The sequence below is a fragment of the Charadrius vociferus genome, unplaced genomic scaffold (assembly GCF_000708025.1).
Source record: "Charadrius vociferus isolate BGI_N301 unplaced genomic scaffold, ASM70802v2 scaffold784, whole genome shotgun sequence".
In the NCBI taxonomy this organism is placed as follows: domain Eukaryota; kingdom Metazoa; phylum Chordata; class Aves; order Charadriiformes; family Charadriidae; genus Charadrius; species Charadrius vociferus.
Window position 1 is genome coordinate 82,484 of NW_009648161.1, and position 14,743 is coordinate 97,226.

Consider the following 14,743-nt stretch of genomic DNA (forward strand, 5'->3'; position numbering starts at 1 on the left):
ATTTGGTTTGGAGCTAAAAGGTTTTTTTTTTTGTTTGTTTTTTTGGGTTTTTTTTAAGCCAAGGGAAGCATTTTGGATGCTAGTGACTCCTCTGCAAGGTGCAGAGGTGTTCCATAATTGATTTACTTCTGCTGCTTTAGAGCCAGAGATACCAGAGAGTCCTTCCATCTGCGGTCTCTTTCACCTAAGCTAGTGGGCTGGTTGGGGAATCATCTTCCCTAGTCTGGTGAGAGTGGCAAGTGACTGCGAGGAGGCCTTGTTTAGCAGATTTTCTTAGTAACTGGAATCATGTAGTCATCGCTGGAAAATTGCCCCTGCACAGAGTGTTTTTGCTAATATTAACTTTAGTTCCATCTCAGCTCAATGGAGGGAAAAACTAGAAAGTGCCATAAATTCAGCTGAGCTTGTCAAAGCTGTCAAATTACTACCTGATAAAGCTCCTACCTCCTAATGATTACAGCCATCAGCCAGAGAGGAAATGTATGCCGATGGGGCTTTCGAGCGACAGCGCTAGGGTTCAACATTGTTAGACTTTTAATGTAGTGTCATCTGGGGGCTCTTTGGCTTCAGTGGAGGGTGAAGCTCTGAGCAGAGTTATTTCTTAAAAAAAAAAATAATAAAAAAATCCAAGGATGTAGACTAGCATACTACCCCTCTCTTATCAGCCAGATTAATGCTGACTACTAAATTTTAGTAAAGGTCTTCTTTGGTCCCATTTGTTAGTATTAGGAGTCCATGGAGATAATGTCTTATCACGTATAAAAGATGCTATTGATTTTCTGTTACTGTTGTCCTGAAATGTGCACAGTGTGTCTATGGAGCAGTGACAATTCTCCATCACTAGCTTTATGGGAAAAGAATGGTTATTGAATCTCTTCCCATAAAATATAATCTCTTTCTCTCTTCCAGAATTTGCCAGCCCCTGTGGGAGCCCCTCGTGTTATCTCTTTGAGAAAATTGATTTTTTTTTGTCTCCGCTTTGTACGCTTGTGTTTAGTTTTATTTTTAATTTGGCTCATGTGATATGAAATGAAGGCTTCCCTAACATTAAGCATGCTTTCCCAATGTTGTATTGCTACTTTTTCATTTAGATGAACACTTTCAGAATGTTTTAAAATAAAATAAAGATATTTGCTTGGTGCAAGTCTCTCTTGTTGTTGCTGGGAATTTTTTTATTCTGGGTGAGTCATTGCCCTGCTCTTTCTTTCCAGGCAGGTCTGAGATACTGACAGCTTTTCAGCTGCTTACAGGTAAATTCGGGGTAAGTTTCTAGAGTCAACACAGGCTGATTGATTTTGGATGAATGACAACATAGCAGAGAATACAACTGGCAGTACTGTGGTCTTTGAACTTGAACAGTGGCAAAAATACTCTGTCAAATTTGTCCTTTCCTCTGTGTAGCAAATGACTGACTATGGGACTTTTTCCTTTCAGGGAGGAAACGGCAACATGAATTCATAGATGATGAGTAGGATGCCAAAGCCAGAGATGACAGTGCTCTTGAAGAAATGCTGGGTAGAACAAAAAGGTAAAAGGAACAGCTAATTGAGTGCATTTTGGAGCCTGTGGGATGTCATGTGGTACCTTCCCTCATGAGGCAAATGGCACATCCCCTCAAACCGTAGCTGAGTTTTCTGAATTCCCTCCTCCTCCATTTTGCATGAAGGCCCAGTGGCGCCTCTTACTCCTGACTTGCTCTTTCTATGCTTAGGTCTTCCCAAAGCTGCAGTGTTCTCTTCCTAAACCCCCTACGAGACTCATACTTTTTAATGTTCCTTGCATGCACACGCTTGCAGGTCCAGCAGCCGTCTCATCCTGACCTGCAGCTCACACTGCCAAATTGGCCTAGTGATCACACCAGGTTGTCTGCTGCCATGTTTCGTGATGAGCGCAAAAAGAGAAATAAGAGATGAACTCAACCAGTTAATTTGCAGCCATTGCCATTCTCCTGAGGTGACGGTTCAGTGCAGCCATTGCGTGCACTGTCTTCTGACTTAAACCTGGGCAGATACACACGGTTAAAATGTTTGAAATGCATTGCAAGCGAGTTGCCTCCACGAGGACTAAATTGCTTTCTGCTACTCTGATGCTTTTTACTGCATTTTGTGTTAATGCTGTTGGGATGCCCAAAGGAATCACTTCTTATTGGCTCTTTCATTCTGAGAAATTATCTCTGTAACTGAGGCATGATAGTCCACTTGGGGACTTTGGGAAGTAAGAGGCAGATTTAATCACACCTGCAGAGAGCCATGCGGCAGAAAGGCCTTGGCTACACTCATCCAATGGCAGCAGAAGTGGCTGAAGCAACTGACAAGAAACAAGAATATCTTCATTAGTAACCTAGCTCTCCTTGGGATATTTTCATGCTTGTTTCTGGAAGACTGACTTTAATCCCCCAAAAGTCAAAAGCAAACATTCTCCTTGAAAGTGTTCCAGGTTTGTAGTAATTATCTGCGTGTTGCCCCCTGCCTCTCGGCTCTTTCTGGCAGCAAGTGTATGGGACAGAAGGGCATTTCTGTGGCAAGCTGAAGGTCTTGACAGTATAAGAAGTGGAATAAGGTGTGAATGTTGATATATGTAAATAACAGTTCTATTCTGCTGGAAGTGCCATCTTCAAAACAATTGCGAGGGAGGAATTTGCTATAGTTTAGGTGTTGGTGCCAGTTCTAATCTTTGTGCTTCATCTGTTTCTAATCAAGACATGGTCTGTCACACAGAGCATTGTGCAGGGCAGGGTTAAGGCTTTTGAATGTGCTAACACCACAGCCTTTCCTGAAGATCATTACTGCAGTTTTGACAGTGTCAGAAGTTATTTCTTCAGGCTGATTCACATTGCTAGGAAATCTTCTGAAAGATCCAGCAATTCTGTATGCGCAGTGGGTGTTTGGGAAGGGAGACGCTGGCTTTCTGTTGACCTTTGGCACATCGTTGTTTCCCACGAAAGTGCATTTCCTGCGATGGTATAGCTTAAACCAGCGCTCTTGGTGTCTTTGGATCCTTTGGGCCAAGTGCGTAAAGAGCCTGTTATGGGGACAGCTCTGCATTAGGGCATGGCTTTCATCTGGTAGAAGCTGTTTTCAGAACACGTAGAGCTTGCCAGAAAGCCAACCAAAGTGTAAACACTGGGAAGATGAGAAACATATAGGAGTTACAGATACTGTTTGCCATGGAGAGCTCTCTGGATTTTGTGCAGCGTTGGTGGCTGGAAGCTGGGAATGCATATTCTCTACCAGCTCTTCCCTCTCCAAAATCAGCCCCCCACTTACCTCCAGTAGAATAGTTCTCCGAGAAGTTGTCAATGACTTCTCCAACTGTGTCAGTGAGAATATTATTTGGGCTCAGTTCTATGGTTCAATTTTGCCTCTGTTTAATAAAATACTTTCCCATTGTTGCCATGATAAGGAGCTGCTCTGGATGCTACAGGATGTCCTAAAATCCTTGTTATGTTTAGGCTACGTGATGTCACAGGGGAGGAACACCACCAGATTCAACGCTTTTGGTGAAAAAGTAGTAATATGTCCTATGGGAAATATGACCTTGTTTGAAATACGTATAAATATCATATGAAATACAGATTGTTTCTTTGAAATGGTCGTAACTTCCATAAACTATCATATAGTTAAAATATATGATGATATAGTTTTTAATTTAGTAACACTGGAGGTGAGAATTTAGGCATACTCAATAGTAATTAAAATTTCTGTTGTTGTCAATCCGTATCTTGGGAGATCTGATAGTTTCATTAATTCTTTTCCTGCATATGTGTATGTTAAGGCTGTTGCTGTATTCAGCTATTTCTATAAACTCGGATGTAAATCTGTTATGCTCTTTGAGTTTTGAAATTCTTCCTCATCAATCTGGAAAGCTTTAAGTCTGCTAAAATTGGAGTGCAGTCAGTGTTGGCAAGGAGCCGCGTCCTTACGGTTGTGCCGGTTCCCCAGAGCCAGGACTTGTAGCTGTTCCCTGTTCCTCCTGCTCGCAGTTCGGGGCCCTGGAGCCCAGCCAGCACGGCCTGGTGGTGGACTGCAGCACCCCGCGCATCGGGCATCGCAGCAGCCTGGGCGAAACGGAGAACAGGTTGTTTTTTGGTATTTGCTGTGGTTTTGACGGAGAGCACTATATACATGGTCTTTTGCTATACTAAACGTTAGCTTCAGGAAGATGCGTGGTGCTATTGCTGTGAGGTGGCTAGGGGCCACTAGCTGTGCTAGGGATCGCCTCTGCCAGCTCTGGCATCACGGCACGTGCTGTCAACTCAGCAGTGGCTGGAAAGCTCAGATAGGACCAGATTTGGCATCAGCATAATCACTTCTGCAGGCACTGTGCTTCGGATGTTGCCAACTCCTTGCTGTTTCTTCTCTCTTCCAGCACGTGGTGTTTTATATGACCCTGAGGATAGACTGTTGCCTACTACACTAGCTTGTGTTTTTTTGGTTTTGTTTTTTTTTTTTTCCTTCAGTCTTGTCAGCATTCAGGTTTTCGATTGCAGGGGAGCACTGGGAAATAGGTATTCTATTTTGCTTGCTGTCCTGCTAACGCTTTAGCTTGCTGGAGTCGGTGAGAGATGGCAGCAGTGGGAGTTAGTGTGCTGTTAGTCATTCAGGTGACATGGTCTGATAGACAAAGCTCTTGAGCTAGTAAAGGAGGATGCTTATCTAAGAGCGAGCCACATCCAGTCGTTCAGGGTTGTGTAGCCTCGCCTTACCACTCGATGCAAATTCTCTTACTCAAACGCAGGTGGAGCTTTTCAAAGCACCAAATATTATGTTCATGTTTAGCCTGTCTTGAAGTGTACAAGAAAGGAAGGTGAATCACTGGCTTGTATACTTTGATCTTAAAGTTCAGTATTATTCCTTATCTGTAAGTGGTTTGTCAGACAAAATTTCTTAGTCATTGTATTTGAAGATCTCGCCCTCAATGTCAGAGGCAAGGCAGCTGGAGGAGATGCAGTTAGAATTCCTCCATCTTTGAAATATTTGATTTGGCATAGACTATTTCATGGACCCATCCATGCGTTTCAGTAAGACCATATCACGTGTCAATAGCTGTCACTACTGTTGTTGTTACTAGAAGGTAGGGCTCCAAGGTCTTCTGGTTTTGTTTGTGGGGTTTGTTTTGTTTTTTTTTTTTCCCCCATGAAACTGTGGACATTTTTCACTAGTATGGGTTAGTTCCTCAGATGAGCCATGGACGACACTCCACTGGAGCTTTGGGTGTTTTACTCCAGATACTTGCTTTCTGCAAGCTTGCTATGAGCCATACAAGTACCTCTTGTGTAGATAAACTTTCGGTGTCGCTACTGAGAACATAAGTTGAAATTTTGATTCTGTGGAAGTTATGATGATTATATTAATATCTGCCACGTGATTTGTCTGCTCCCAACCATACTCTTCTCCAGTAGGAATTTGCCCTTTTTGAATACAAGCTGGCAACTGACTGGCATGAAATAAATGAGGTATTTTTAGAGACAGGCAATGTAGCTTTTCCTGTAGTAGATGGTGGATACCTGCCACTAGTGCACTGCTCGCTTTATGGGATTAGTGCGGCTAATGAGTTGTTCATAATAATTTAGTAAATAAGGGCTTTTGTAGAGTCAGTGCACTAAGAGGAAAGTGCTAAGAAGTCTCCATCATGATCTGGGATATCTTTCTTCGAATGCCATCACACCAGTTATTCCTTGTAAAGGATGAAGAGTGTTTTCAGCATTTCTTAATCGTTGTTGCCTGTAGAAAACTTACTTTTGTTGGAAATACCCACCTGGCCACTGTGAATGAAAATCCTTCAGGGAGAAAACCTGTCATTGATTGAGGTACAGTGACTCTAACTTCAGTAAGCACAAGGTTGTCGTGTGCCTTATTTTCCCAAAGAAGTGAACGCTTTGGGATTAATTAAACTCTTTTCAGTCTGTACGGCAGCGTAGCCTTTCTTTTATGCATCTTAAGGCTGTAAAAAGTCAAATATGCTGTCTGCATGACTCCAAGATAAAAGACTTGGGGTAAAATACTGTGCGTTCTTGAAATGAAAGAGGCTTGCAGCGCATGCCACGTGGCCCAAAGCACTGGCAGTTCAAGCGCAGAGGTGGTGTTCAGCTGCAGTTCATAGACTCTCCGCAAAGGAGAGAGCTCTGTCTTTCTCAGTCCATCTGGAAGTCTTTGGTGGTGAAGTGGCTCCTACCTGGTGCTTTCAACAGGCCTTCCACCATGTGCAGTTTGCATAGCTTGTTTCCAAATAACCGTTACATGCTACTAAAACCCTCTTGGTGTCGTTGTTTAAGCCTCTCCCTGTGCATAAGCAAGCCACGCAGCCTGTTCTGGGCTGTTTGTGTAGCGTGAGTGCTACTCCTTATCTGCCGTCGTCAGAGGAACAGGGTAACAGATGCAGCTTGCCCCGTCTAAGAGCAGCCGGTCAGACGCGTACGTACTGCTTTCGGAGTCGCAGGCCGGTTTGTGCACGATCCACGTGCAAGAGGAGAGAGCGCTTGCAGAGGGGAAGGGCAGTTTGAGTCAGGTGTCTGAAAGCACTTGCGTTCAAAACGGACCCGAGGCGCAGTTCTTCTTTTCAGAAGGTATCTTTGCGTGCCCAGTGTATGCCTCAGTGTTCACCTTCCTCATCGCTGTAACTGATGTCTGACTGGGCTTGAACTTGAAGCAAGGCTTCTCGCCCTGTGCTTATTTCTCCTGAGTATCCAGTCAGGTGACTAATGGTACTGGGTTTAAAGTTGTCAGATCTGAGAGGTTTAGACCTCAGTGTGAGAGGTGCAAAGCACACGTTCGTGTAGTGCTGGCATAAAGAGCCTTAGTGTTTTGGCGCCTCCCTTAATGAGGGTGAGCGTATCCCGTGTGAGGAAGGGAGCAGGACAGAGCTCTGTGGGATTCCACGTGCGAGGAGCTTCCTGGTAATGGCGATGCATACACAGAGGCCTTTGCCTCTCGCATCTTAAACGGTGCAAGGAAGGAAGCAAGTGTTTTCTGAGCAAACAAATGGCCAAATGAGGTGAGAAATACTTTATTTCCAAAATTCTGGGATTATTATAGACAACAATAACCCATCTGTTAAAAGCAAGCCTGTACAGTCTTTCTGATTTCATACACGAAACTTCGTGGTCAGTCTGCGTAACTGGAAGTCTCTGTGCTGATGTGAGTGTGTCACGTAACACTGGCCGTTGTAGTGAGCTGATTCCATTGCTGGCACTTACAGCTCTGTGTTCTTCATGCCAAACATAATTGTTTGGATTGTGATGGGTGCTTGAGGTAGGGACATAATTTCATCCCTTGGGCTTTTACCTCAACTGTAAGGGCTTAATGCTGAATACACCAGAAATAAGTGCAGTCCTTAGATTATATTCCTAATCGGCACTTAAATTCAGAGGCAGACCTTGCCGATTCCTTTCTGAAATGTGCTCTTCAGGCTTGTTATCCACTGCCATTGGTCCCATACTAATTTCTGCGGCTGAGATCTGTTTATTTTTTATACTTCTAGTTGATTTTTATCCATCGGTAATCCTACAGAAGGGTTAACTTCTAGTTTTAATATTATTATAAATCTACTTAGTTTTTTTAAGAAGGAAGAGGTGTTATAAAAATTGACATTGTGCACCAGTAGGTCACAGGTTTTACTGTTTAATCGGAGATGGAAGTTGAAAGACATCATTGCAGGTATAAAAGCTAATTCCAATATTAATAGTTCTCTTACCATGTAAAAAGAAGAAATTTTATGCATAATTCTTTAGGAGTGCTTGCTAATTTTGAATGTGTCTCCCACTCCAAGGAATCGGTGACAGTTATTTTAAGCTGCATGTTGTGGTTACTATAGGTGAGTTGGTAGTACATATCTAATCCTTGGGTGGTGCTATAGTGTTGCTCAGTGTCGCATGGCAAGGTCTTTTCAGCACCATAAGAATGGCAAAGTTGCAGTCCTTTGGAGCAAATTTTAAAATAAGCATGACAGGCTGTTTGTAGATGTAAGTGCGGATAAAGAGAAGGTCGTGGACTTCATGTAAATATTCAGATGAGGTTATGCTAACTTGTGTTTTTCAAAGATACTGTGAATTGTTTCCCTGGCAGAAATAGCACTTTAGATGAACGTTAAATATAGACCGACGCTGTCAAAAAAAGAGAATGCATATCACTTAACACCGAAAGTGACACTTCATAAGGACCTTTTTCAATTTATAGTTCAATAAAAAGGGTAATCTGTGTAGGGATATTCTGTCCTTGCCTACAATTCTGCAGTTCTGACAGGATCACGTTCCTGATTTTACCTTCATCCTCTCCCAGGCTGAAATACTTCATATTTAACACTCTGGGTTCTATAAATAATTGACGTGCTTGTCTTAGCAACTGCAGATCAGCAGCAAATGGTATTGTTGTTGAATAATAGGGTTCTTCTGCATTCTTTACTTCTTTACATCTTAATTTTCACTCTGCTACTGAGAGCGTAGGAACTGATTTACTCCACTTCAGGAAAAAAAGTATTACTCTTCCAGTCCTTCAGGGGAGGAAGTTGAGGGGAAACTCAAGAACTCACAAATTAAATCATCTCGTAAAGACTAGCTATTTCTCAATATACTGTTTGTATATATTTCTCATTCTATGCAACTCTTGTGGGTCATATGGGAAAGAATTGTTTTAATAGTTAGGCAAGGTTTAGGCAAATCTAGAAAGAAAACTCTGCTGTATAACTAAAACTAATGAGAAAATATTAAAACAATAATTTTTGTTTATTAGAACTACTGCATATCCTTGATGACAGAGAAGAAAGGTTTTGTGTAATAAGGCATCGGACAGGCACCCAGGAGATAATTTGAGTAGCTGCACTGCCATAGTACCACTGTACCCAAGTCACGATTGATTCTAGCTTTTGATACTGGAGTTATATTTCCATTTGGTTTATTCAAAAATAACGGTGGAAAAAAGTCAGGGAAGTTCCTTCTCACTGTGAATTTATAGCGTGGCAGAACCCAACTGTGATGGAGTCCTTTAAAGATTTGACATAATGATGTCAACAGTAATGCTTTTGAATTGAAAGCGTGAGTGCTGTATTATTTGCTAATGATGCTTCTCCATTACACATACACAGAATAAATTACAGGAGTGTATGAATGAAGACTTGATTTGGTAACTCCAGGACAGGTTTTCGGGCAAAGGGCAGAGCCTGGGTGGTGCTGTCATCAGAAGTTCCTTGGGAGTGGACTGACTCAGTTAAATTTGACTTTGCCTCTGGCTTCCAGTTCCTGAATCTACGTGGCTTTGAACACCTCCTGCCTCTGTTACTGTCATCAATTTCTCTTCCTTCGTTCTCCTTTTGTTCTTCCGTCGTCGTCTTCCATTACTCATTCTTGTGTTTTCAGTGCCTGAGGCTGACATTTTCATACCTTGGTGACTGAAGTTTGGCTCCTAGATCTGTATTTATTCAGTTAATATAGACAGCAGGCCAATTTCAGAGGAGTTAAGTATCCTGGAAAAGATATTTGTTTAAAGGTGGGAACAGAAACTTAGGAGCATACCTTTAGGGATCTTAGACTTAAACATACTTTCCCGTTATTATTTGCTTCAGCTATCACTAGAGATCTGATACAAACTAACCTGAGGATTACGCTATCTTGTATGTGTTGAGGGGAAAATAAGAATTATGGAGAATAGCCTTTCCTCAAGTAATATTGGTTACTGTAGGGGTTTCTGCGCATGCTGTCGTCTGGGATTCAAGGAGCCAGCGCTGCCACCTTTGTCAAGCAGCGTTTCCTGGCAGGTCCGGAGCTGGGAGCTGCTCATCCCTGCCCAGAGCAGAGCCAGCGGTGCGCCAACATTGTGCACGATAGCTTTGCGTTACTGATTGTTTGTAGGATTTACACTTTCTTCTTGCTTCTTAGGTAGCAAATGGAACTTTGTGTACTAGCAGGGGAGCGGGGTTAGGATGTGGGGGAAAAACATTCCCAGAGAGCAGCAGCCAGGCTGCGCAGCTTGTTACAGGATGATGACAGCTTGAAAAAACCAAAAACCCAACACAATCCTTCCATGTACCTTATTGAAGACTGCACTAAAATTATAACTGAGACTACCATGGATGACAATCATATTACCTCCTTAAACTAAGTAACTTGATTGTCTTATTGTAACAGAAAGCAAAGAGAAATGTTCTGAATATACCGTAGGAAATTGTCTTTACTAAATCTAGCCCAGCATTTATGAGCGTTGTATATATTATTCGATTTTGCCAGAATTACATAAACGGAGGGGGGGGAAATTGTTAATGCAAGTTGACTACCAGAGTAAATCACAGCCTAATTATTCTTTTTTTCTGGCTAAAATTAGAATTTGATATAATGGTCAATAGACGTTTTCTTTAATTTTTGAGACATAATTTCTAATAGCTAATCCAAACAAATTGGAGAAAGTTGCTGCAGAATTGAAAAAATAAATCAGCTGAATTTTATGGTGACTTACTGGTAAATCACCTTAGTTGGAAGCTTTAATTTACCCCATATTTCAGTTTTTTTCCCCTCTAACTGGCTTATGGGTGTATATTAGAGCAAAATAATTGTCATTTTCTTAGTGCCACCAGGGCGCTTGGAGCACGAACCAACGTGAAGATAGAATCTGGCCAGTTCTCACTGGGAAATAAAGGACTAAGGACCGCAGAGGGAGGAACAGCAGGGCTTGTGGCAGAGGCAGCGTGCCGCAGTGCCCGGCATGGCAGGCGTTCTCCCGTGGCATTGCTGGCTGCAGCAAAATGCTGGAGGTTGGCACCCACGTAAGTCAGTTCTGAAGCTGTTTGACAGTTAACCAGAACAAATTGGGCTCCAGCTTTGCAACTCCTCAGGCGGCCACTTGTTTCCCTTCTGGGGTCAGTGTAGGGACACAAAGCATTTTTGCCCTTGTTCTTGGTTAAACAGGTAAATACTGGGTTTTGTGTTGAGGCTGCTGGCTTAAATATCTACAAAAACTTCATGAGGTTTTGCACAGCAAAAACATCTTTTCGCCAGGGTCTGTTAAAATGGTTTGGGCTGTGGAGTTATGCTTCAGTTTAGTCTGGTGTAAATTACCTATAGCCAACAGAGTTTTACGTTACACTCAAATAATCTGTAGTATTTATAACGGGAATAAATGGGCTCAGAACTGCAGAAGGAACAGGGAGAAGAATGTGTCCAAACCCCAGAATATGGAAGATGAGCAGGTTCAGCCTCCTGCTAGGGTAGTATGCAGTTTCATCCATTCTGAGTGTAACCAGTGTCTTTAGTTCCTTGTGATGTGTATTCTTCTTCAACTTCCACACATCATTTTAGGCAAGTTATTTGGGTGGCACAGCCAAAGACAGAGTATGCTTCTCTGGAGAACCTTTCTGAAGAAATGCATGTTTTGGGATATTTGTCTGGTTTTGATGAACTTGGGAATTGGCAGTTAGGCTTCACAAATGCAGTAAAGGATTGTGAAGTAACAGTGGATTTGTACCTAGCCAAGTCTTGGGTTTATTCCTAGAAGAAACAGCTTTTGATTCTGTAAGTGGAGAGAGGAAAGGGCAAAACCATTTCATTTCTATCATCGTGAGGGGAGAGAGCTTAAGCATCTCTATTCACGCTTTTAAGAGTATTTTTGTACAAACAGTTGGCATTCCTTGCTTCTAAATCACGGAGTAACTTTGTGCAAACAATTCAAAAGAAATGGGGTTCCAACATTGTCATTATAGCTATTAAAACTGTCTGAATTGTTTTGCTTTTTGATGCTTGCCATAGCAACGGTGGATGTATAACTTGCTGAATATCCATAACAGGATATTTGAATGTATTCTTTACAGTTTTACTTCTGCATATAACTAAGCATGCCAAATCATCACATTGACCCAATTAACCAAGCCAGACCTACATCTGCCATGAAACGACAATGAAGATTTTTTTTTTTAAGAACTTCATATTTCACCTCCCTCTTAACAAAAAAACCCAAACACCGTACATCAGAATAGCAGCAGCTTTTATCAGTATGCTGCTAAAAATTATTCATGATTCAGACTGCAAAAATCCTGGCACATCTACTTCCTTGCCGCTTATCAGCTGGAGGTAGCTCTGTGTTTGTGCCCCTAGAAAGGTAAGAGCGAGTCAGTTTATGCTGTACCATACATGGCACAGAATCTTTTGCGGTTCAGTACCTCTGTGCCTTAATAGCGATTAGACCTTTGATTTTTAAACAGTGGGGAGCTGGGAAACTTGAAAGATACCGCCAGCACTTCAATTCAAATGGCTTCTTTCTTATCATTTTATTGCATGAGGAATTAAATGAAAATATGTGAGACTTTGCTGGCATGTTTGATGAAAAATCCATGTTCAAATAGCATCCGTAATATTACATAGATCACATTGCTGTAATAACCTATATGCTACTCTTAAAATTATTTATGGTTTCAGGTATGTAAGATTCAGTTTTAGTTGTTTGGGTTTTTTTTCCCTCCTGGTAGAAAAGCTTATATTGAGGAAGAGAATAAGTTCATTAGCCACACGTAGCAGAGTTCATACAGTACTTTGATAACCCCTTAAAACTGCCTTACTCGTCCTCATCCACACTAATTCTCATCGTCTTTACGGACCAGGAAGGATCTAGAAAGCCAGGCAGTGCTCCCGAAGACACTTCATAGAGCAGGTTGCACGCTCCTGTAGAGCCAAGGTAGGTTGTGTCAGTTCTGGAAGCGGAGCTATTACCAGGCAGTGCAGTGGAAGTGCCTCCTTCCCCAGACTGTAACGGCTGAGAGAAGGCAGCTGGCGTCCTGAACAACCTTGTCAATCAGACCACATGGACCTCATTACTCTAATGAGCCATAGAAGCACACAAGGAACTACTTGAGCTTTGGAGAGAAGAGAGAGATGGACACTCTTGTGCACACATGTAGCTGATTTTGCATTTAATTATGTTTCTGGGTGATCTCAAGGTCTAACCCCATGTGGAGTACCTTATGGTTATTTGTTCTCAAGAGTATGTAAGTGAATAATGCAGTGAGGGCTATGACCGAAATAAATGTTGGTGCCCATCTCCCTGAAAAGAACGGGAAGACTATTTGTGCAACAGTTGCTCTCTGCGTACTTGGGAGAGCCCTGGGTTCCTGCTGGTGTTTCAGCCGCAAGCACTGGCGTCTGCAGAACCAAATCCACCTCTCTGACGTTATTGTATGTGGTAGCAGAGTGAGAATCTTTGTAACTCAGAGGAGATGCCTTAGCTCCACCATTTCTCTCATCTCCTTTTCATTACGTAGTCTTGGCTGAATATCCACATGGAAGCTCGAGCCCCTTCAGAATACCAGCCTGACATTAATCTTGGGCGGGAGACCGACATGCTGGGAGACAAGCCGGTTTGGAGGAGAGAGGCAGTGGATAGGATTGGCACTCTGAGGGCACCGCTGGCTGCGCTTTGTGGCTGATCCCAGTGCCCGGTTCTTGCTGAAGAAGAGATAGCAAGGCAGGGCTGTCCGTAGGGGGCAGACACTGGCGCCTGCCGCTGCCCGTGGAGTGCTGGGGATGGGTTCGGTGTGGGCTAGCCCTCCTCTTACTAAAATGTCACCTAAACATCTGATACTTGCTTCAGGAAATTGTCTTCCATCTCTTAACTGCAGAGGGATACCTATTTTAATCTAGAATTCTTTTTTTGCCATAATGCAAACTGCGAGGAGCACCAGCTGTATGGCCGCCTCCTGTCTCTGCTAAGTGTACGGGTCATCTCGGAGGGATATCCAAGGGGGAAGACGCAAATTCCCTAGAACTCATCAAGAAAATGATAGTTCTTTAAAGATTTGCAAGTAGAAAAGCTTCCCGTGTATCTTGAGCAGCTGAAGGAAACAATTCCCATAGCTGGTCTTGTAGCTGCATTAATATTTGTGTGTATTTATAGGACAGAGTATACTAGATTAGCTTTGTGACCGTCGGGAGTGAGCCTGTCATTCTAGAGCCTCTTCTTCAATGTGCCTTTCACGCTCCATGAGATTAGCGGCCGCTGAAAATAGGAAAAAGGAATTTTCCTTTCTTCTGTCTTAGAAGAGACCCATCACACCGTACTCCTCTTTGGTCTTGGCTCGGAGATGGCTTCGGTCCTTAGCAAAACCAGAGCACCAACAGGTCTTTTTAAAGAAGTTCCACTCTCATGAGGATCTAAGGGAGAATATCCGTTTTGGGTGTTTAGTCACACACATCAAAAGAAACAACCGTTTCAGTCTTCATTTGCGTTGTGCAGGCATTAGATGTGGTCCAGTTACACGGAGCTCTGCTTGAGAAGGCAGAAGTGCCAGTGCTCTTCAGGCTGTGACGGAGACGGGGAGAAAACTCGTCCAGGCAAAGAACGTATCACTCTTCCAGGGCGCGTTCCCTTTTTGGAAGGACAGAGCGATTTACTCTGTTTCTTGGGAGACTTGACAGCAAAAGCCCCTCGCCGTCCCGACCCCGCGGCGCCGTGCCGTATCGGATGAGGGCCCCGTACAGCCGCACACCGCCAGCCCCGTCCTGGCGGAGTGCCCGTGCTGCGCGGGAACGCGGTCCCCTGGGAGCTGCGGGACCCCCTCCGACGTTTTACATCCCGGGGGCGACGGCAGCCGGGTGCTCGGCAGGTCACAAACCCTCACCGCCCCCTGCTGAGAGCGGAGTGCCCGCTCCGCCCCAAAACGCTCCGGTTGGGGCAGAGGGCCCTTTCCGCAGTCGGGGAAGATGGGGGGAAGGGCCTCCGCGGGGCCGTGGCTGCTGTTGGGGTTGGCGGCGCGGAGGGACGGGAGCGCCCCC

The 14,743-nt window shown here is 43.5% G+C and overlaps 1 protein-coding gene across 1 annotated transcript in view; it reads left to right on the plus strand.

Annotated features, from left to right (window-relative positions):
• The first annotated feature begins 1,461 nt into the window (after positions 1-1,461).
• Positions 1,462-14,743, plus strand: part of CAMTA1 (calmodulin binding transcription activator 1) — a 312,119-nt gene continuing 298,837 nt past the window's right edge. The window contains exon 1 of the mRNA XM_009884071.1: positions 1,462-1,528. Coding sequence (XP_009882373.1) covers positions 1,462-1,528 — 67 coding nt within the window. The remainder of the gene's footprint in view (positions 1,529-14,743) is intronic.